Source organism: Benincasa hispida, chromosome 11 (assembly GCF_009727055.1).
Source record: "Benincasa hispida cultivar B227 chromosome 11, ASM972705v1, whole genome shotgun sequence".
NCBI classification, from domain to species: Eukaryota; Viridiplantae; Streptophyta; class Magnoliopsida; order Cucurbitales; family Cucurbitaceae; genus Benincasa; species Benincasa hispida.
In genome coordinates, this window is record NC_052359.1 from 370,320 (window position 1) to 394,242 (window position 23,923).

Here is a 23,923-nt window from a genome sequence, read left to right on the forward strand (position 1 = left end):
CGAGTTCCCAGCTCCCAAATCAGACGAATCCCCAAAGTGGTAGGTTTGAGTCGGCGAACTGGCCACTCGCACCCATGCAAATCAAAGGACTACTCTCAATGGAAGGAGTTCCCAACTCATTCAGGATTGAGGTTATGTTACCTATGGTCATCCTAGTGAACTGAAGTCTCTGTCATGAACGTTTTTATATAACGAGACGTTGACACTTTGTGGTCAGGTCTTATACAAACTCTTTGTATAGGACGCCCCCACTCACATGTCCCCTACACAAATGATCAGGATCAGACCATCTGTGACAAGTCACAACACTTGTGACTATTCCACAAAACGGGTCGTATCCGTAGCATTACCAGGATAAGGTTTCCATCCTATATCCATATACTATAGACCATTTTGGTTATCCCTTAAGACATGATCCACTTGTATGTCACCACATACATACTTAAGTTACATACAAACAATCAGAGATTTTAGTTTATTGGTTTGTGGTAAAGCAAATAAAACATTCAACTAAGCAAAATCAAGAAGTGAAGTAAAATATCATATATTATACATCACAAGCTTCGTACAAACTGTTTGCAAACTACAGAACACGAGACTTTAGGGCATCAACCCCAACAAATATCCCAGCCTAGACAGAACCCGCCTTAGACAAAAGGTCCTTTATAGATAAATTTAATACAATTTTAATCTTTTATGCCAATCAATTTAATCCTATTAAACCGATTTAAAAAGATCAAACTAGGTTGCTAATCCCATTAGAAGCTTTGAACTTAGGTCTATCTCAATCTAATTTTAAAACCCTTTTAAAAAATGAGTTCACCCTAAGTCTGCATGCAACTCTTTCTTATCGATTTTAGTTCTAATTTCTATTATAACACTTACAACAGAAACAACTAAAACCAACTACAACGCAAAGCTAAACACATACAAGGCATTCATAACACTTAAATAGCCTAAGTGTCATGCTCCATGCATTGTTCATTCATTGCTACCTTTTTATATAACACTTATAGAAAACAACAACGAAACAAGCAAAACATGCTTCCATTCACCCTTATATTATAACGCTTATAATATAAAGATGATGCATGATAATGCTCACTGCATGCAATATAACTTTTATATTTCATGATGCATGCGCATGCTCTTTTGTAATTTCATCATGCTACATTATAACTCTTATAATACATGATGCATGAATAATTGCACACCTAAGATGGGTTTCAAATCTATATGTCAAACACTTTGCCATATAAACCACATACATCTCATGTATAATAAACAAATGTTGATGAACCGAGTAAAATTGCCTCAAAATCCTAAAAAAAAAATAAGCTAACTATTACAAAAACAAGGAGTCTCCGAGAGAATTAGGACACCAGTCCCAACATTGAAATACATATCTTTTGAGAAATTGATCACTTGCTTTTAACAACCATCAAACATACCTCATAAGCTTCTAGATTAGTACGCACCTGTCAAGCTTTGGTTTCTTTTTCCTCTCCAGAATCACCTCCTTCTGGCCCACCAAAATTCATTCTGATTTCTCCAAAAGGTATTGAAGTGTGAACCTTATGACCTTGATTAAACCTCTTTCAATCAACACCTAACTTAGGGGGTGAGTAACTTTTATGCCTCGACCATTCTTGTGAAGTGGATTGACTTTCAACTTTCCTCTTCTTCATATCTGGCTCGCCTGTCCTAGGCTCATCATGAAATATATGCCTCCTATCTCTCTATACTCTCGGACTCGACATATCTCAATAAATTTTCCCATAACACTCCTATATAGGATCTAAGATGGTAGAGAAGGAATCAAAAGAATCAAACAAATTAGATTTAGTTTAACTATGGATTTGAATTGAGACCACACACTTGAATAACAATATGGAATAATCAGGTATATAGTAGTGATTACACTATCATTTGGAAAAATAACAAAAGATGGAGTACTTTTTAATTATAGCAAAATGCATGGATATCATGTGAGTCAAACTTTTTGAAATTCTAAAATGTCCTTATCCTCTCATTTAATTGTAGTGTAATTAATTTGACATCTGTATTAATGAGACTGTAATTAATTGCTTAACTATATATCCCAACAGGCTTTCAACGCCAACTAACATCATTATTTTTCCATAAATCTTGTGATTGCGGATAATTTTCCATAAATCTCGTTATTTAACGGTTGTTTTGAATTTCTGTATCAAATTTAATAGTTAGTTTGAATATTCAATCTTCTACAACAACTAATTTTCAAATCTTGGTTTGAAATTTAAAATATCATGTTATCTTATTTTTAAATTGTTTTTATGATATCTTATTTTGGATTTTTAAATCTTATATTATATTAGTTTTCCTAACTAACTTTTTATATTTATAGTAGATTTTCTCTTAATCATAATTAAATCATACGTTCTTTAATTTTAAATTATTTTTATGATTATCTTTATCAAAAATTTGTTTTAAACGTGAGATATAAAAAAAATATTTCATCTTAATTAATTAGTCTTTTTTTAATCATATTATTTTTTTGTTTTAAAGATTCTATTGGGAAGAATAGCAAAACAAAATTTTCATCAAATATATAGCAAATACAGTCTCAAACGTGTTCCCATTTTTCTTTAACCCTACAATGTCTTCATCTGGATTTTAGTTACACTGCAACTAATTCTGCTATTGCAGATTTTTTTAAGCATAAATCTTAATTTTCTCTTACATTATCTCCCTACACTTTTTGAATTTTAAAGATCGAATGTAATCTTTTTAAAAATCAAATGTAATTTTTTTTTTTCCAATGATCATATTTGATTTAACTTCAATTTCAAAGTTTGTTTTATTTAATTTTCAATTTTCATCTTTTTCTTACTGATTTTATTTTTTGTTCTCAATCGACGACAAGTCTACTTTGGAGACTTGACTTAATTGATCAAATCCACTAGCATAGGATGAAAGGCTCGAATTAATCGACCATGACCAATAGTTCAAGTCGCAGTGTCTTTTCTTTCCAAAGTGATTCCTATCAAGTCATTGTGAAAAGTAGGTTAAACATATAAACGATGTTAGTATTAACTTGTTTGCCTTGGGGTCTTATACCCACCTTGATTGATTCAATAAGGAAGGATGTACCATCGTCGAAGATTGTTTGTTTCTCTTCTATTCATGAGATCTCCACAATTGTCATCAATGCCACATCATGAGTGGTTAGTAATTTCAATTGATGATTTTTAATTGGAATTTTCATACTCTAATCTAAATCAGTTTCTTTCTTCATGAATGCAATTGTTTTTATCAATACAGCCCTCACTTTTTAAACTAATATTTTGGTCTTGAACAAAGAAAAAGTATTGTTACAGAATTTTGGATAAGTTCAAAAACGATGTAGATGATTTGGTTAAGTGGTTTTCAATTGTAATATATTTGTTTTTAAGATTATTGTATTTATTGACCATAACTTGGAAACTAATTGTACTGTATTTGTATGTCACATAAAGTATTGCAAAAAACTTTCAAAAAATCTCTGATGACTACAAAACCTTACTAAGTGTAATTTTTTTCTTTAACCCTAAAATGCTCCATCTGGATTTTTAGTTACACTGCAACTAATTCTGCTAGCATAAATCCTAATTTTCTTCTAAATTATCTCTCTACATTTTCGAATTTTAAAAATTGAATTTTTTTATATATATATTTATTTATTTATTTTAAATATCATGTTTGATCTTATCTTTAATTTCAAATTTTTTATTTTATCTAATTTTTCAGTTTTCATTTGTTTCTTACAGATTTTATTTTTTGTTCTTAATTGACGACCAATCTAATTTAGAGACTTGACTTAACCAATCAAATTCATTGGTACATAGATGAAAAACTCGACTTAATCGACTGTCGACCAAGAGTTCAAGTCTATTCTTTCCAAAGTGATTCCTATTGAGCCATTGTGAAAAGGTATGCTAAGCATATGGAAGGTGTTGGCATTAAACGATTTGCCTTGGAGGATTCTATTCATGACCGCACCATTGTTGGCAGAGGAGTCGATTTCGGAGAGGAAAATGACGACAACTTGGTTGGAAAAGAGGTCGGTGCAGTGGTAGAATCTGGCCAACCGATAGTCTGTAGATGTTTGTTTTAATTACAATGTAATTACGAATATTTCTTTATAAGTCATTTACAATTTCATTTGTATGGTTGGGGATAGTTTAGACTTTTATAAATTCGTTTATATTTTATTTTTAATTTATTTTGCTATTTTTATGAATGAAATATTGATTTGCTATTTTTACAAACGAAAAGTTAAAACCTGCTATTCTTCTCGTTAACCCTAACAATATCTATTTCAAATTATATTATGGATCTAAAGGCATCAAAATTAGTGATGAAACAGAAGAACAAAGTCTACTTTAAGATTATTAGACTCAAATATGTTAGGCTACATTTACACCATGAAAAGGTAATAAATCAATAGTAATGTAAAAAGTGGATCTCATTTGATTACCTTTGGTGTTGTTTACTTGTGTTATGCATATGTACCGACACATGAGACTCAATTCCAAAACTATAAAAAAGAAAAAAAAAACTGATTGACAAACATAGCATGCTCAATCTAATTGTGTTTAAAAATTATTATCTCATCATTACCCTTACTAGTACGGTCCCATAGAAAAAATTATGAATTTTGATACTTCTGTTATTATTATTACTGTTATCGTTACTATTTGCGATAAAAAACAATTCAATTATATTTGCGATTTAGGCTTATTACAATTGATTAACCAATAAAATTCTATTACAATTTGGTAAAGGTGACATTAGTTATGTTTTTTCTTGTTCGGTTTAGGTGAACCGTACCGAAGAAGGGCGATACGATACCTGAAGCTGAAACCCAACCGAAGGGCCGGTGAGCCGAATTGAGATCTAACGCCGGAGAAACGCCACCGTCTGGCCGGAAGTAGACTGCGCCGATCAAAGGTCGTGGCTTCAGTTTCGAAAATGCTACGGCTAGGGTTTTTATTACAGGAAACTATGTGGAGTTTCTTGATTGATCGAATGAATATGGAATTTCTATTGGGAAAAAGGGGTTTAATGGATGGATAGAAAGAATTGGGAGAATTTAATATTTTGATTCTTTTCTCTCTTCAGCTATGGATACTACTACTCTGCGCAATTCTCTCAATCCCATTAAACGTCTCAAAGAAGAGTAATGCTGTTTTCCTTCATGTTTCTCACCTTCAATTTTGTTTTTCAATCTTGTTTTACTCATTCTTTTCATCTTCAGATTCGTCAGCAACTTGACTGGATCTTCCATGATCGAAATCGCAGCGCTTTCCACAATTATACCTGTAATTTCCTTCTATTTTCTTTCAATCTCATTTTTATGTGATGTTCTTCTCTCACTTTTCGGATTACTTTTGGCTTCTTCTCTCTGAGTTTGCAGATTCTGGTACTTCTTCGCCACTCATTCAACTCCAGCAATGTGATTGGTATGTCTCTCAGAGCTGTTCTTGGTAATGTTTTTCCCCCCCTATTCCAATTCACTTGAATTTTGAAGTGGCGTTTGGGGAGTTTAACTTTCTAACTCTGGACTCCTGAGCTAATTCGGGCTCATGCTTTTGCTCTAGTATCAAAATTTGATACGGAGTTCAAATTTTAGCTTTCATTTTTTTTTTCTTTTTTCAAGAATCAGCCATGAGTGTCTTCTACTTTGGGTCTTGTTACTTCGCTTTAGATTTTTGTTTCATTGGAACACTTACGATGGAAGACGGTTGAATTGACTCCCTCCACCCATTTCCAGGGTCGGTTTGTGATGCAAGTTTTGAAATGGCAACCAAAATTTTGAAACTCCTATTGTCAATCATTCGTCAGATTTATAGACTGGGACCATGAAATGGGTTGGGGAAGTAAGGGGATAACTGAGTTACTGATAGGAAAGGAAAGGAAGTAATTAGTGGCTATATAACCAGTTACTAAGATACAACCTCCTCTACAACGATAAGCCTTTAATTTTACAAAGGTAATATACGTGGAAGGAATATTCAACTATAGAAATACGACAAACTGGAAGTTGGTAAATCAGGTTTGATCCATTCTTATTCTTTGAACTATATAATTTTTATCTTTATGGTGACTCTGTGATCAAAACGTTGGGCCTGGCCTGAGTGCATCATCTGATATTGTTGCTTTCTTATCGCTCTTGTTTGTAAAGGCTCCAATAGGTTGATAGAGCCTCTAGTAATAGAATAAAATGAATGTATGGAACTTTTGTTTCCATTCTTCATCACGTGGTTAATCTTAAATCTCATTCTTTGCAGATCATACTGCTGCAAATGCTTCACTGAAGAAAAGTGATGGTCTAGTTATTCGCTCAAAGAGCTTGAAGCGATATTTAGCTGCAATTGCTGTAGATTTTCTTATTATTGTGATTCCCACTCTCTTGTTTTTCACTGTAAGTAACTTGAAATGGGAGATTAAATCTAGTATAATAGGGATTTTTTGTTTCGTTTATTGGTCATAACTTAAATGCTTTATGATTCATCATCATGATTACTATTTCTTCTTTTCTGCACTGGCCTGAGGATTTCTTTAGGCAGATGCGTTCTGCAACTTCATGTTTCCCGACTCTGAGTATTCTGCTTATAGACTCAAATGGGGTTTGAGGGATATGTTCATATGAGAGAGATGCTTTATTTCACTTTTATGATTTCCCATGAATGTCTCGTTTGGTTATTTATTTTCATTTGAGACCAACATAATTTGCTCATTTGGTATTCTGGACTTATTAATCGGTGGTTTTGTTTCCTAATTATTCATGTGACAGGTTCTAGCAGATTGGTCATGTTTATGTGCGATTTTATTGGTCTTGCTATTATTGTTATTGATTGCAGCCAAAGGGTAAGACATTTTCTGTTCATATTAAATTTTGTACTTTTTCCCGGGGAACAATCCTTATTGTACATTCATAGTATATAAAATGTTGCATGAGCTGCTGCTGGGCAAACAGGTATCTTCTGCATCACGCACTGACAAAAAGCCATTGTACTCCCAACACAGAATGCTCAATCATTCTCCAACACGGGAATCAGGAAACCAAAGTCTAAGGGCAAATATTTCATCTTTTAGGGTTGTTGTGGTATGCTTCTTAAATCATTTTTTATCTGTCACATCTTTTGTTCAAATGCTGTCTTTATCCTCATATCATCTAATGTATTCCTTTGGTTAACAATGTCACTGCAGATGATCACAACATGCTTGTGTATATTAGCTGTTGATTTCAGAATATTTCCTAGAAGATATGCTAAGACAGAGACTTACGGTACAAGTCTGGTAAGAACTTTAATGATATCTACAACGTACAACCTTTATTTTATTTTTATTATTTTTAAATATTCATATTTATTCAACTTTTTGTGTATGAAATCCTAATAATTATTTATCTTTCAAGTTTGTTAGACAGCCTTGTTAATACTTTTGTTATAATAATTATTTATCACCCAAGTATAGGCCTTAGTTCAATTAGTTTTGAGCTGGTGGTTCCCTCCATTTCTATCTTCTTCTTCTTCTTCTTATTCTTTTTTTCATGTTTAAAATAGGAAGTTCTATTTGACAATTTGGAGAATTTGATGAGAGACTCATTGTGGGAGGGGATGGGTGTGGGGGATGGCTTGCATTTGGTTAAACGGGGTTGATTTCTAGAGCTTGTGAAAGCGGGAAGTGGAATGAAAATTTAAGTTTAACCTTGAAGAATGAATCTCTTTTGGATAAGTGGTTGTGGCTTCTACTCTCTCCATATACAATTCTCTTAGAAGTTCTGAAAGATTTAGAATGCGGGAGACTTTTAGTCTTTTCCTTCATCAATGCCAGCTTGATGTGTCTCAAATGTCAATGGCGTTGGATGATGTCATATGCAGTTGGCATGATAGAGAAATCTCTAACAGGAAAAATATTGGAAATTTGGTTTTGATTTGTCGAGACACAATTGTGCATTCTGCTGGAACATGACTACCTTCTTTCTTTTGTTCCCTGATCTCTCGAGATATGGAATGCTAACCTGTGAGGATAAGTGAAGTAGCTGAAGACCTTAACATATACATGGGATCTCAAGTGGCCACTCCATGATGTTTTCTAGTTGTGTGGATTTGCTGATCTTTGCGGAGAGATTTTATATCACTGTTACAAACTAATTGCTAGAGCATTGAAGAGTATGGTTACTTGATCTAATCGCCACATTATTCTTTCACGCCCCTACCCAGTTAATCTTATTTTTGCTCTTGTTCTTGTTACTTTCACTCTTCCACTTATTATTTAATGTGTGTCTTCCTACCTCTTTCAGTAAAGAATACTTATTCTATTAAGTCATGGTAGTAGTAGTACTTATAATATATAGATATACTCATTTAATTGATGATATTCATAAACATGAGTATTACAGATGGATCTTGGTGTCGGTTCATTTGTGCTGGCAAATTCCTTAGTTTCTCGGCAGGCACGTAATGTCTCATCCACGTGAGTAATTAATTGCTTACCATCTTATATGTGTACATATGCATCTTCATTTCATGATGGGTATTTAGTTTTATTCATGGGGACATCACTCTCGAAAGAAAGAGCTTTATGAGTTCTCTATGCAGTTATATGCTTGAAACTTACCCCTGTATTCTTATTGATGAGAACGTAGACCTCTTACCTTAGAGTGACTGTACTAACTAAAAAGAAAACCATAAAAATATATTAGCAAAACTTTGAAATGTTTAGTATGAGCCGATCTCCAAAAAATTGACATGCAATGGATGGATATAATGAAATGCTGACTGTTGGCCTACGGATTTTAACAGGCAAAAAAATGCTCAATGTACTGGCAGTAAATATGGTTTCCTAGTTAAAAACACCGATAGGAAAAATATAAATTTCTCAAATATTAAACGTCAAACATGAATCCTTTTATAATGCTAAGACATGCATGTACAAAGAAAAGAAAGAATCCTCGATTACTTTTTGACTGAATCACTGGATTCAAGGTATTCATTATTGATTAATTTTGGATGCAAGACAAAGTGAATTAGAACTTGAAAGAACGGCCATACGAAGAAGCTTCCTAGTATTTTTCAATGTCCACTAAATATATTATCTAAGTTCCCATGTCTGACCGATTTAGATGTTCTTTATAACACGTATCATATTTTGCTTCTTTGATTCATATTAAATTATTGTGGTAAATTGTTTAGCAATATGCGGAATTCAGCTGCAAAACCATTTCACAATTTGTTGTTTTTCTTTCTTTTTTCAGAAATCGGAAAGGTGCATTAAAATCTGTTTTTCCTCTTCTCATTCTAGGATTTATTCGTCTGATAACTACTTCTGGTGTAGATTATCAAGTAAGTTTGTTTGTTGGTTTCTCGGTGACATTAATGTATAAATGCCAAATGTATCTGGAGTTTTTGAGATGTATTGAAGCTTATGCTTCTATATCTTGAAACGATGAAAACTTTCAAAATAATAACTAGAAAACCATGATATGCTCGATTCAACATCATTGGAGCACTGATATAGGCTAATATTGTGCAATTGGCCATCCTATTTGGCTAATTTATTCACTTTCACTATGACTTTTTCTTTCACGTTCACCATGCGATTGAAATAAAGGGGTCACAAAATATGTTAGCTATGAAATTTATTGCTCTGTAAACAAACTTTCTGTTGACATATGAGGCGCATAATCTTTAATTTATTCATATTTTATCTTTAAACTTGAATTGTTTGCACGTGAAACATATCTCTAGTTGTCTTCTTGTAGGTCCATGTGGGAGAATATGGAGTTCACTGGAATTTCTTTTTCACACTTTCTGCTGTATCAATTCTTAGCACTGTCATTAATATTCCTCCACAATATTCTGGAATTTTTGGTTCAACAATTCTAGTCGGTATAGTTCAATTAATTTATGGCGCTTGTTTGGATTGACTTTCGAATTGTTTTAAATGATATTCTTATGTGCAAATAAGATATTTTTAAACACTTAGTGAATCTAAACAGGCTCTATATATTCATGTTAGCACATAAAATCTCACAATCTGTGCTAAATTTCACGAGGCATTTTATTCTACAGGGTACCAGTATTGGTTGATATATGGTCTAAATACTTATCTTCTTTCAAATCAGAGGGGATCAGATATAATCAGCCAAAACAAGGAAGGACTTTTTAGCATATTTGGTGAGTACCGAGTAAATTTGAGTGTATCTTTTCTTCCTTCCCGGAATAGGACAAACTTTTAATCCTTTGCTGCCACACAATACTCAGTAATTGATCATTCCATTTGCAGGGTACTGGAGTATTTATCTTATTGGTGTGCAATTAGGGAACTCTCTATTCTTTGGAAAAAATTCATCTGCTACACTAGGGAGCAAGAGAAGAGCAAGGATAATAGTTTGGATTCTTGCTCTTTTCTTTTGGTATTACTCAATACCTTGAGCTCTGCCTGATTTTTCTTTTTGAGAAAGAATGCCTGATCAGAAGATAAACTTATAAAACTTATCTTAACGCGTCTGTCAGGATGACAACCTTGCTTCTGGATTCCTATGTTGAGCGAGTTTCTCGTAGAATGGTAATGATATTTCTCTGTTAAGCCATCCGTTTACATGCATGATGGTGTTTATAAACCTATAATCAAATTTCTTTTTGCAGTGCAACCTGGCATATGTCACTCTGGTATTGGCACAAAATTTACAGGTAACTGATTTTTATTTTTCTTACCCACAGAAAAACTTTATATTCTGAGACAAAGTTGGGACACGTTATCCCCTAATGAAGGACACTGCTGCTATATGTCATTCTGGTATTGATGTGGGACGATATATTAGATAATTAGTATAGCTGAGTTGTTAGTTTTGGTTTAATTAAGGTGTTATTGGTAGTTTGAATTTAATTAGTTATTTCATATTTTCTTGTTATTTGTAAGGGAGTCTTTTTTTTTAATCATTTTGAATATTGAATTTTGTTCTAGAGAGTTTTCTCTCAACTTAAGGATAAATTTCTCATGTTTGGCCATAGATTTCGCTAATCTCAAATCCGCTTTATTAGCTATGGTATAGGAAAGGATTCATTTGGTCTTGGCGCTACTTTAATTACCCAAAAGAGACAAATTTATTGTTGCATGTTCATTGATTTTCTTTACTAGCCAATTTTTGTTAGGCTAAATGACAGGTAGGCCCTCAAGTTACCTTTCCTCTTCTTCTTCATTACCTTTTAGCTTCTAGGCTATATAGAAACTTGTGTGTAAGAACCAAGGGAAAAAGAAACTTTCGAAAATTTATTGCAATAGGGTTGTCAGTTGTTACCCTCAAAATTTTTGTTTGTGATTGCAAAATGGACTCTTCGCACACATAGGAAAAGGATACTTATAGCAATATTATTTTACAGGTTTTGGCAATATTAATGCTTTCTGGTTATGTTGCTGGGAATGAAACTTCAGTTCTTGAAGAAGCATTAAACAGCAATTTACTGGCAGCATTTCTTTTGGTAACGTCACTTCTAGTATTTTCATCTTAGTCTTGCAAATACATCTCATTTCCTTCCAATTCTTATTGCTCCTTTTCTCCTTTCAGGCAAACTTGCTCACTGGACTAGTTAACTTATCAGTCGATACCCTGTCCACGTCATCCATCACGGCTTTACTTATTTTGCTTGTTTATGCATTTATTTTATCCATTGCAATGGGATTGGCCAATTTCAATGGCATTAGGTTGAAGTTTTGGTAGGTAAAACAAAATGAATTTGATTGTGATAATGACACGTTCCTTCTATGTAACTTTAAAACAACAAAATATCATCAGACAAATTTTGTTAACTACTTTATGCTACACCAAGAGAAGAATTTTTTTGAGATCAAAAGAGTCCATAAGGACTTGATTCAGAAATTTTAGATGACAGATAATGTTACGATACTACAAGTATACTACAAAAACAGCTGTAAGATGTACAGATCACACCAGCCAGCAAATCTCATAAGGGTAGTTGGAATCTCAAACAAAATCTTGGTTCTGAGTTTTCTACCAAGTGATGAATTTGATGTTGAATCTGAGTGGATCTATGATTCTTCAGGTTGGCTTTCAACATTGTCTTCTTTTGGGGTTTCTGATTCGTTGACATTTCTTTCACTGAATTTCAGGCGAAGGGGTCTCCCCATCAATTCCTGTGGAGGGAGAGAGTACAGCATTTCAAATATGCAAGGAAGGAATGAAATAGAACATTCCACTTGCATTAGAGGCTAAAATGTATCATGGTACTGAGTTATTTTTCAGGTTTTCAACAAATGATACCTAAAAAAAGCAGTAATTCAGGTTTTCGTTTTTCGTGAGTGTTGATTCAAACGTGAATAATTCGTGCATCTAACACTCAAGGTCTGCTTAGAATAACTTTTCAAGTACTTAAAAAAAGGCGCTTTTAAGCATTTGAAAATTCATTCCAAACAAGTTCTTAGTTGCACAAAACTTCGTCAATTAACAAGTTCTATAGAACCTGAATATATTAAAAGATAAACGATAACGAATTACAAGATTAATCAGGTGTTCAAAGCACTTATTGGAACATTCTAGGCGAAGGATTCATAATCTGAATTAAAACCAAATAGTCTCAATATTTCCTTGTATCCCCCACGATCTCACAACGTCATCCTTGGTTGTCTTGAACTGCTTCTAAGAGTAAAGACTATGCTCACAAATCAACAGAGATCCTTTCGACATGCTTTTTTCTCACTCACATGTTTCCTAAGAAAATTTTCAGGAGGTTACCTAACATAGGATTGCTTTAAGCTAAGCGTGTTTAACTTTGAAGTTCACATCATTGAACCACCAAAAAGGAAGATGCACATTATTGGTATACATAGTAACTTTCAATTCTTTTAAGTTTTTCTTAACCATACTTTCAAATCCCTAGGATCCTTCTCATTCAGATGTGATCTTGGTTAATTCATGTGTCCCTCCTAAATTCAGGTGTTACACTTCCACGCTCTCAATCTTGAGAATACTCTCATGCTGTGATTCATACTCTAAAATATTGCCTCCTTTACTCATTCTCCTAATCTCTATTTATAGCCAAATTCTATAACGAACTCTCCTAACTAATTACTAATATATTTATATTTCTAGTAACATTCTTGTCAGATCTCAGGAAATAAATTACCTTTCCCTCCAAGGAAGAAAGTGCAGTTTCTGCTTCCTCTCGAGTAGCAAAAGAAACAAAACCATATCCAGCAGATCTTCCAGAGGGGCTATCGAAGACAACCCTGGCTGCAACTGGATTAAAGTTTTCAGAAAAGAACTCTCTGAGATTGCTGGATCTCACTTTCCATGCAAGATTTGATACATAAAGTTTATTCACTGTCTCTACAGGAGGGGGACCTGGAGGCTTTGGAGGTGGAGGTTTCTTCAATCTCTTTGCAAACTCTACTTTTATAACTCTTCCTGATATTTCCTGCACAAATATATGTTTTCATGGAACATATTAGCATGTTATAGTTACCATGAACAAGACCTAGATATGTCTGTCACAATAGTCAACAGGCAGTAGTTATGTTACGTATGTTTAGAACCAATATAAAGCAAAATGACTGAAATGTATGTCATAGTAGGAAGTAGTTATAATACCTTGGGCTTTTAAGAAATAACCATATGAGTCTAGTTTTTTCTTCTCTCTCTTGGATGACCCAAATTTAGTTGCACTGCCACTAATGTCAAGTGACTCAGATTCTAATGATAATGAAAATTAATCATTTGCTTAGGTCATAAAACACCAATTGATATTAAATTCTCCTTAAAGCCCATTTGCGACCGCGAATTTGCATCCATCTCGAATTGATGAGATCCTAAGTGCGATTTCAAGTTACATTCGATTTTTGTAAAGATATAAATTCACGCCTATTATTAAAATTTTGCAATTTCATAACTTTTTCCGAACGTGGATTTGTGATAAGTGAGACCTATGCTCATGAATGGACATTTTAACAAATTGTGATGCACTTTCAACCACTCTAAGTTGGTCGAGTGGCATGCAAACATGTAAGAAAAAAAAAGTAAAAGGAATGAGTTCAAACTCTAGTTTCTTCAATCCCAACCCCGAAACTTAAAAATATCCAAAAAGGAAAAACTCTTGAGGATTCTCAAAGTGGTTATATACATACCAAAGTGATATTGAAATTGTGCATTTCAATTTCAGAACCAAACCAATCAAATAATTGGTAGAATAACAGTAAAAAAAAAGAATAAGAATTCATTGGGGCAAATAAGCAAACAGAAAGTGAACAGAAATAGGTTGAAGAAAACCTACTTGAGAGTCAAATTTCTGAATAGCAGCTTGAGCTTCATCTGGTGAAGCCATAGTCACAAAGGCAAATCCCCTGCTCCTTCCATTTTTCTGCTTTATAATCTAACACATTCCAACACAAATTCATCAGGTACATAAACATAAAAAATACCAATTTATATCCATAAATTTTAGGAGTTGTATCCATTTAAATTCTCAACCTTTGTTAATGTATCAATTTTTACCTTCCATTATGTTCTGTTGGGAAAAGTCTCATGTAAAATTTATATTTGTATTAATTAAACTCTTAAACTTTCGTAAATGAATTAATTTAGACTTTTAGATAAAAATTCTTTTTGAAAACCGTATGTGCATTTACTTTAATAAAGCATATATGATGTTTAAAGATAATCAGAATGAAGGGTCTCTTACTTAATACTTTGTTTGAACAAAATCTGAAAGAGGGTGTATACAATTAGTTTTAGATTTTTATCTTTTTGAGTATACAATTCGAAGAATGGACTTTGTGATTCCAACATATTTCTATGTCAATTGAGTTATCCTCGACCCTAAACATTATTAGGGAACAAAAAAGAAAGAAAAGAATAAGACGAACCTCAACATCAGTGACAGTTCCGCATTGTCCAAAGAGCTCCTTAATATCAACGACAGAGAAAGACCAAGGTAAATTGAAGATATATAACTTTTTCTTCTGATTCACATCCTCATTTTGCTCTGAAGCTTCCTCCAAACTTACCTCTTGCACTGCAGAACATAGTCGGCTGCCGCCGCCGCCGCCGTGATTTCGCGATAGATGGAGGGAGAGAGGGGAAATGGCGGTTGTGGGATTGAGGGGACGGAGAGGGGAGGAGAAGGAAATTCGAAGCTTAATGGCAGAGGGAAGTTTATTTAAGCGCAATTTCGAGGAAGAAGAAGAAATGTACTGAGAGATTATTGGAATTGCAGATTCGAGCGTCGCCATTGTTGCGATTTCGTAGGGCGGAAGAATGTGGATAAGGCGATGGATATTTTGTATTCCATTTTTCCTTTAATTCATATGTTCATTTTTGTGTCTTTTTTTTTTTTTTTTTTATTTACAAAAATAGTGCATAGCATAAATGCTATTCTTCGGATTTTAAAACTCATAGCATATTATGTCAATTGAGTTACGTTTATTTTAATTTAATAATTTTTTACATTGTTTTTAATTTCTACATTGACATAAAGTAAAAAAAAACATTTTCATTATGTCATAAAAAAAAATTAAAGAATATCACATGAAACAACAAAATCAGATAAAATAGAGCGGAAATCTTTGACGACGATTTCAATTTGTGCCTTTTACTTTAAAAAATATGTCTACTATCCGTCATTTTCTACCAACGTACTATTTTTGCCATTAACTTAAAATTTCAAAACATTTAAAAAGTAAAGAAAACAAAACAGGGAAATACATAGAACCGAACTTTTTTTCTTTTTTCTAATTCAAAAATTAGCTTAAATTTACAATTATCTTTGTATTTTATTCCACCTCCAATACCCCTAAGTTAATCTATGATGGTTTGTATTTTATTCCTAATTTCTTCACTATAGTTCATTATGCCTGTTATTTCATGCTTTGTAATCACAACACTTCAAATACTAAAGGGAAAATTACATTTTTAGTCCCCAAATTTTGAAGAATATGTACATTTAGTCCATGAATTTTAAAAATGTAACTTTTTATTCCTCAAGTCTATAAAAATAGGTCTATTTAGTCCCTGAATTTTTAAAATGTACATTTTTAGTCCCTAAATTTATAAAAATAGGTTTAAAAGGTCTTTGAAGTATTTTTTTGTTAGATTTTTTTAAAAATAATTAATTGATATTTAAAATTGGAAAAAAATAGTTTTAGAAAGGGTGTGGTTTTTAAAATTTATTCTTCTAATTTAAAATGTCATATAATTATTTAAAATAATAGTATAAAATCATTTGAGAGACTTTTTAAACCTATTTCTAAAAACTAAGGGACTAAAAAGATATATTTTAAAAACTCAGGGACCAAATGGGTCTACTCTCATATACCTAGAGAATAAAAAGGTACATTTTTAAAATTAAGGGACTAAACACACATATTCTTCAAAACTTGAGGACCAAAAGGGTAATTTTTCCAATATTAAAAGTATTAGTATTAAGTATCTTTTGTCATCATTGCCAAAATGTTGATTAATTGATTATTAAATATAGTTAATTTTTTGTGATATTTTTTTTAAAGAAAGAAACTACAAACAATTACTAAATGTATTTCATCTCTCAAAGCAACTACAACAAATTAAGAGATAAAAACATTGTTCTAACAAAGATGATTAAAGCAAAGAAAAAGGAAGAAGCTTGACACATTCAAACATGGAAATTAGATTCTAATGGGACAAGATGCAAACTTTATTACATAAAAGAGAAATTCAAGTGGAAGCATCAAGCTTCATTAACCCTTTTGCCAAAGCTTTTACACATGTTGTTTATTCTCTTTACAATTAACAAATGCTCCAATAACAACTTTTCCCATTCAATATTCTTTCCCCTTCCATATGGACAAGTTTCTCCTTTTCTTTTTTCTTTTAATAATAATAAATTAGTGCTTAGAAAATTGTGATTGCTTGCTTTCTTTGGCTTTCATTTCCACATGAAAACCCTAAAAAAAACTTCCTTCAAAACAAGGCAAATAAGACCCCACAAAACTTCCCATCACAAAACCTAGAAAAACTAATTCACCACCAACAAAACCACCTCTTAACAATGGCATTGAGCAACAATGTCATTGCAGCCATAAACTTCATTGCTTTGCTTCTCTCGATCCCCGTCATCGGTGCTGGGATCTGGCTCGCAACCGAAGCCGACAATGCCTGTGTGCAGGTTTTGCAATGGCCGGTCATCATTCTCGGCATCGTCATCTTTCTAGTGGCTTTGGCAGGTTTCATTGGAGCATTTTGGAGAATTTCATGGCTTCTAATGTTCTACCTCGTCGCCATGCTTGTTCTCATAATTCTACTCGGTAGCTTGGTTATCTTTGTCTTCTCCGTCACGATGAGAGGATCAGGCCACGCCGAACCGAGCCGAGCTTACTTGGAATATCACCTTGATGAATTCTCCCTTTGGCTCCAAAGAAGGGTCAGAAGCTCTCATAAATGGGAAAGAATTAGAAGTTGCCTTAGTTCCTCTACTACATGTGCTGAGTTGAACCAAAACTACAGATTTGCTCAAGATTTCTTCAATGCCCATATCACCCCTTTCCAGGTAAAATTCTTCTCACTTAATATATACATATATATAATTCCAAAACTTTGATTTATTAGGAAAAAGTAGAGAAAATTTCTGATTTGATCGCTAAATTTTGAAGTTTACATTGTTAACTTTCTATTGGAGTTTTCAAAATTAAAAGAAAAGTAATTTTTTCTTTCAAATTTTGACTAAAAATTTAAATGTTTCTTTGATTTTAGATTTTATTTGTTAACTAATTATTTTTTGAATTTTGGTTTTTGAAAATTAAACCTATAAAATACTTTTTTCATCGTTCTACTATTTTCAACGACAAAAATAAGTTTTTCAAAAAAAAAAAAAAAAAAAAAAAAAAAAAGTGGATTTTTTTAGAAAAGAAACTGAAAAAAAAAAAAGAGAGAGAGTAATTTTTGCTTTTAGATTTAAGTTTTTAAATGTTTCTTTAATAAAAATAAAAACCATTGCAAAAAAAAATTGAAAAAAAACAAACATAGATCTTAAAAAAATTGAAAATTAAAAACGGAAGAGTTACCAAAATGAGCATTTTAATTTCTTGTATTGAAATTTAAATCTATGACAAAAATTAGGTGTAATAGTTTCCTCTCTTCTATATCACTCAATAAAATATTTAAAGCATCTAGATATGATCAAAAGTTCCAAAGCATATTTAGGATTGAGTTTGAAATGATTAGAACCAATTTTTCTTTTTAATTTTCAAAATCATTCTAAAACATGTTTTTAATCGTTTAAAAATCAATTTTTTATGATATAAAAATTACATTTAAAAGTGTAAAATTAAACATCAAATTTACTTTGCGCATGATCACTAAAAGTATGATTTTGAATCTGAAAAAAAAAATGATTTTAACAATTTGAAAATCACTTTCATACATACACTTAAACTTTCAACTTTTTAACAACTTAAAAAGGATTTTTTTTTTTTTTTTTTTTACTTTATGAAGTATTTAAAGTCATTTCAAACGGGTTCTAAGTCGATAGAGATTCTAATATATATTTATCCTTTTATGCATATTCTTTCGCTAGTCGGGGTGTTGCAAGCCACCAACAGATTGTGGTTTCACGTTCGTAAACCCGACGTATTGGATTAGTCCAATTAGCAATGGGGCGAGTATGGATTGCTCGAAATGGAGCAACGAGCAAACCGAACTCTGCTATGGATGTGATTCATGTAAAGCAGGGCTACTAGCAAACATCAAAGAAGAATGGAGAAATGCAAACATAATTCTATTGATTGCACTTGTGGGACTAATTTTTGTGTATTTGATGGCTTTTTTTGCTTTGAGAAATGCCAAATCTGAGGACCTTTTCCGCAGGCACACGCAAGGCTATACCTAACACCAAAATATCAACATAAACATAACCTTTCATTTTATTTACTACTTTCATTGATTTTCTTTTTCATGAAGTAGTTTGGTTTCTTTCTCGGGTTCATCGAAAAATACTGATGTTGAACCCTTTGATTTTTAGAAATAGTGATAGGTTTTGCTAATATTGACTTATTGATGTTGAATCGTTTGATTTGTGGAAATTTGATAAACATTTTTATATGTGTTTATGGAGATGTATTATTTCTTGATTAAAATAGGTTTAATTTCATTTTTCTTAGTGTTAATAAGTGTGAGAATGAGAATCGAATCATTAATTTGAGATAGAGTAGTCAATGCCTTATCTGTTGAGTTAAGTTTGGACAGGGATTAATTTTGGAGTTATATGGATGTTTCTATATTGGATATGGATTTTTCTTTTTCTTTTTGAGGAACCAAACGACGAAAAAGACACTAAAGAATTGCATCAAACGATGCAAGAAAAACAAACCACCCAATATAGGGAAAGTAAAGAATAAATGATAAAATTTATTTTAGTCATTGTTATATAATGAATTAACTAAACTTTAAATTTGTTTTAGAATCATATCGGTACCAAATCTTTAACATCTAGAAAAATATTTAGGGGTGTTTGGAGTCAAATTTTATGTGGGTGGAGTGGGCTATAATAGCCCTAGCCCACCCATGTTTGTGACTCCATTTATAATAATTGTTTTCGTTTAACTTATGGTTAATTACAATATTACTATTTCAAATCTTTTTTGTTACTGTGTGTAATATTTCATACTCAACATCTCTTTCCCTCTCTGTTCCACACTAAAATACAGACTATTATAACTAACAGATAATAATAATTAATTCAATCCTTCCAACACTCCCTTACTCAAAAGAGGTAAGTGAAAAAAAAATATATGTTACCACGACAAGTTTTCATAAAATACTTAAAAAATTATGACAAATTACAAGTTTTTAGTCTCTATGTTTTGATGAAATCGTTCTCAAGGTCCCTATCATTGTTAAAGAGTAATAAGAATATATGATACAACGCATTATATTTGTGAATGTGACAAATGAACTATGTGATGCACCGTTAATAATTCAGATTTAATGATGCAAGGATCTAACTAATCACATTAATTGAGAAAGATAAATTTATTGAAATGTTTATTCTTTATTTTAATTGGAAAAGAAAGAAATGAAAACTCTAAAAATTAGAGTGTAACTATTTTATTTTATTTTTAAAATTAAACCTATATCATCCATATTTTTTACCATAATTTATATCTTTATTAAGTACAATAGTTGAATTCTCAACCAAATTCTAAAACAAAAACAATTTTTTGAAAGTTACTTTTTTAAATTCTTAAAATTTGACTTGCTTTTTTAAATCATTGGTGAATAGTAGATAACAAAAAACAAAAAAGAAGAAATTTAGAGATAGAAGTAGTGTCCATAAGCTTAATCTTCAAAAACAAAAACAAAAACAAAAAATAAAATGGTTACCTCTCAAGGCTTAGATATATTCAAAGTTATGGATTCCATTATTATAGGAAGTCACCACTCACTAAGTGCAAACTCACCTTCTAATAGGAGTGTTCACGGTTTGGATACTGTTCGACTCGATTTTTAAGTCCAAAACTGAACTAAATCGAAAATTTTAATTTCATTATATTTCTAAATTGAACCGAACCGAACTGAAACTTCGATTAGGTTTAGTTTTAATGTTGGTCGTATCTACTGATTTATGCAGTTTTTGTCTTTCTTTAGGAAAAGTGAGCCCAACTTAGTCCATAAACATGTAAGATTTGGGGTTAGGGATAACTAAGAATTTTGAATTGGGCTCAAATTCAGTCTTCAGAGTTCGGCCCAATTTTAGAATTACTAAAATTTCCAAAAATACCTTATCAATATCAATGTCGTCATATTATTTTTGTCATTTGTTTCAACATGTAGAGTTGAAGGTTTAAAATTTTAACCATTTGGCCGAAAATATAATGCCTTAATCAATTGACTTATACATAGGTTGACAAGGCATATTATTTAACTGAAATTTCCTATATTTGCTTTATAGATTTAATAAACAAATAAATATAAAGTAACAAATGCAAGTCAATTCGTAACCTATCAGAAAATAGCTTAGTGAAAAGGTATCTATTATCATCCTATGAATAGTTTGATCCTCCTTACCCACATTGGTTCACCTCAATAGAAGAAAAATGGTAGGTTAACTTAACGAGTTTGAAGTATAGTCTTGCCATTAGATGTATCGATAACTAATTTTCTTTTTAGCTGAGAATCGATTTTCCAATGTATGACATAAAGGGAGTAAAGAAAAGAATTTTATATTTTTGAAGGGCACATTTGAATTTGTGACATAGGTACTAAAATAGGGCATATATGCAAAAGAGAAAATTTATATGACTTATGAGGGAACTTTGTATGTAGGTTTCTGCTAAAAATTCTATTTAAAAAAAAAAAAAATTACACACATTAGAAATATTGAAAATAATGTAAAAAAAAAAAAAAGGAAAAAAGAATATTTATCCAAATCCATCATTATTGGGCCCCACAAAAAGTAGATTGTCGGACTGGGCCAAAGCCCATATGGCCCATGGAATGTGTCTCTTTTCTTGGATGTCCGACCACTTGTCAATGGGAATGTAAAAATCCAACATTTCATCACAACTTTTGAATTATGTTTTATTCTTTCACGCTAAAATGATAATAATTCACTTTTCCGGAGAATGTTAAGATGAACACAATTCAATTGATATAAAATTTATATATTGATTCGAGGTTAACGAAAAATTATATATGTAGTTCAAATCTCCTTATTCCTATTGTATTAAGGGTTGGTTTGGATCGATTTGGGAAAAATTGTTTTTCAAAACATTCATTTTTATTTATTTATTTAATAAAAATTGATTAAAATACACTTGAAAAGCTATTTTAAGTGATTACCAAATACTTGAATTTCTTTCAAATGACTTATTGTTTAAATTAAATACATGAACATATATTTCACACCCACCTTAAATTGCATTTAGTATCATTCTTCATCTCTCCATCAATTTTTCCGTTAATTAAGCTAATGTAACACCTATTTTTTTTATTTTAAAAAATTATTCATTTTAAAATTAATAAATAAAACATTTAGTTTCTCTCCTATCTTCTTTTTTCCATCTCAAATGGTTTTTTAATTTAATAATTAAAACTTTGAAGTATTTTTTAAAATAAAAAATAGCCGTCACATCAGAGCTCTCTCAATAGTTAATAGAAAAATTAACAAAGAGACCAAGAATACTATTAAATGCAAAACTCAGGGTTAAAATGATTGAGTTTTAAAGTTTAAAGATCCAAATTTAACCTATACTAAATTTTAGGGACTAAAAATATAATATTCCCAGTTTTTTATATCTAAAAAAACATTAAAAGGAAAACTATACTAAAAACACATCATAATTATTAAACGTGTTTTCAGAAAATTAATTTTGCAAAATTTATTCCGAACAAACCATTAATAAATTTAGAAGAAGGGCTTTTTAATCAAAATATTAAAATTGAGAAGAATTTAACAAATTTCACGAAAAAGATGCAAGTAATTCAAATAGAAATCAAGTACTCAATCGAAAAATTTTATTATTACCAACACGAGTGTAACTCAATTGGCACTGTACTTATACTATCAATCTCGAGGTCAGAGGTTCGATCTCGTACCTCTTGTTTAATATAGTATCTTTGCAAAAAAAATAATAATAATTATAAAAATATTATTATTTTTTAAATTACTTAGTTTAGTGAGAGATAAAACATCAAACCACTTAGTGAAAGATAAATTATAATTAATGGAAAAGACTTAAATCAATGTTTAAATTCATAACATCTTTATTTCAATCTTAAAAAGAAGATATATATAGAGGAAAATAAATATTAGTCTTTCATAAAAAGAAAAAAAAAATAGCAATGATTTATTAACTTTGGGCTCCTTTTGTTGCTTTTTCTTTTCTCTCCACCATACTTAATTACTTGAGTAATCTCATATCTTCACATTTCCTTTCCCTAAATCAAATAGATTAGGTGTATGTGTGTAGTGTAGCTTTTCAAATTATGGCAATGACACAAGAGAAAGATGTATTTTTTCTTGACTACATATAAAGAAAGAGGAATTTAAAATGGAATTATAGCTCAATCTTTAGCAAATTAAAGTAGTGATTTAACCCAATGTGCTAATCACCAAAAAATATAACTAAGCTAGCTATAGCTATAGGGATAATATTAAGTTGAGATTTATTTATTTATTTTTTTTTATTTGTGATGGCTGCAAAGTCCAGTTGGTTTGAAGTTTTCATCTAAAAGGTTCGAATCTCTTAATCTTCTTCATAAATGAAAAAAAATTACTATAAATATCATTTTGGTCTCTATATTTATCTGACTTTTGATTTATTTATTTGATCTCTATACTTTTAAAATGTTTATTTTGGTCTCTGTACTTTTAACTTTCGATTTTTTTTTTTTTTTTTTTTTTGTTAATTCTCTGTCTTTTTGAATGGTACATTTTAATTTTTATGCTTTTAAAATGGATCATTTTGGTTCCTTAAAAATGCAATAAACATAAAAATAAAGAGATGATAATAGCCTATTTAAGACTAACCTTTGATCATGTTATTCATCAATTAAGAAATAATATTTTTCACATTTGTTTTGACTATCTTATCTTAAGACAAACGCGTGGTCAATATGAGGAGAATTCAAGTACCATGAATTTGTAATATCAACTTCGAGATATGAAGTTCGATTTCACATCTCATATATTCTAAAAATAAAAAAAAAAGACAAAATACGTGTTTATATAGGTATATGGATTCAAAATCCTTCCTCAATATAAATAGATTTCTCAAGAAGGAAGAATAAAATTCATTTAATATCTCGAGTTCAATAACGACAAATGATGAGAACCAAATCATCGACTTTTAGAATGGTAATTTATGTTTTATGCACAATGCTATTCTGGATTTGACTTCCTTGAAACAT

The 23,923-nt window shown here is 31.3% G+C and overlaps 3 protein-coding genes across 7 annotated transcripts; 2 read left to right on the forward strand and 1 right to left on the reverse strand.

The window, feature by feature from the left end:
* Positions 1–4,810: 4,810 nt before the first annotated feature.
* LOC120090481 (uncharacterized protein At4g17910) lies at positions 4,811–11,851 on the forward strand. 5 transcript variants are annotated; one of them, XM_039048180.1, is made up of 17 exons: positions 4,811–4,971; positions 5,143–5,200; positions 5,279–5,342; positions 5,438–5,507; positions 6,312–6,445; positions 6,818–6,891; positions 7,051–7,129; positions 7,234–7,323; positions 8,429–8,502; positions 9,284–9,371; positions 9,791–9,917; positions 10,101–10,205; positions 10,315–10,444; positions 10,545–10,596; positions 10,677–10,721; positions 11,412–11,510; positions 11,597–11,851. In XM_039048180.1, exons 2-17 carry the CDS (start codon positions 5,145–5,147, stop codon positions 11,747–11,749), a joined length of 1,440 nt encoding a protein of 479 aa, XP_038904108.1. In that variant the 5' UTR covers positions 4,811–4,971; positions 5,143–5,144; the 3' UTR covers positions 11,750–11,851. The 5 variants fall into 5 exon arrangements, with proteins under 5 accessions (XP_038904108.1, XP_038904110.1, XP_038904113.1 ...); XM_039048182.1 differs by having other exon boundaries at positions 5,438–5,483; XM_039048185.1 differs by lacking the exon at positions 9,791–9,917 and having other exon boundaries at positions 9,284–9,294.
* A 14-nt stretch (positions 11,852–11,865) lies between these two features.
* Positions 11,866–15,339, reverse strand: LOC120090482 (33 kDa ribonucleoprotein, chloroplastic). The gene is made up of 4 exons (XM_039048186.1): positions 14,908–15,339; positions 14,316–14,414; positions 13,173–13,463; positions 11,866–12,183 (listed from the first exon to the last, which is right to left on the reverse strand). Exons 1-4 carry the CDS (start codon positions 15,271–15,273, stop codon positions 12,079–12,081), a joined length of 861 nt encoding a protein of 286 aa, XP_038904114.1. The 5' UTR covers positions 15,274–15,339; the 3' UTR covers positions 11,866–12,078.
* A 1,583-nt stretch (positions 15,340–16,922) lies between these two features.
* On the forward strand, positions 16,923–19,122 carry LOC120091549 (protein TORNADO 2). The gene is made up of 2 exons (XM_039049637.1): positions 16,923–17,564; positions 18,591–19,122. Exons 1-2 carry the CDS (start codon positions 17,067–17,069, stop codon positions 18,900–18,902), a joined length of 810 nt encoding a protein of 269 aa, XP_038905565.1. The 5' UTR covers positions 16,923–17,066; the 3' UTR covers positions 18,903–19,122.
* The last annotated feature ends 4,801 nt before the right edge of the window (positions 19,123–23,923 follow it).

Coding starts and splice junctions, on each gene's coding strand:
- LOC120090481 (XM_039048180.1), top strand. CDS start 5,145: ATGGATACTACTACTCTGCGCAATTCTCTCAATCCCATTAAACGTCTC. Junction 7,324..8,428: donor AGACTTACGGTACAAGTCTG/GTAAGAACTTTA, acceptor TGAGTATTACAG/ATGGATCTTGGTGTCGGTTC. Junction 10,445..10,544: donor ATTCTTGCTCTTTTCTTTTG/GTATTACTCAAT, acceptor CGCGTCTGTCAG/GATGACAACCTTGCTTCTGG.
- LOC120091549 (XM_039049637.1), top strand. CDS start 17,067: ATGGCATTGAGCAACAATGTCATTGCAGCCATAAACTTCATTGCTTTG. Junction 17,565..18,590: donor CCCATATCACCCCTTTCCAG/GTAAAATTCTTC, acceptor TTCTTTCGCTAG/TCGGGGTGTTGCAAGCCACC.
- LOC120090482 (XM_039048186.1), bottom strand. CDS start 15,273: ATGGCGACGCTCGAATCTGCAATTCCAATAATCTCTCAGTACATTTCT. Junction 13,464..14,315: donor TTCAGAAATTTGACTCTCAA/GTAGGTTTTCTT, acceptor ATATTTGTGCAG/GAAATATCAGGAAGAGTTAT. Junction 12,184..13,172: donor TTTCTTCCTTGGAGGGAAAG/GTAATTTATTTC, acceptor CTCCCTCCACAG/GAATTGATGGGGAGACCCCT.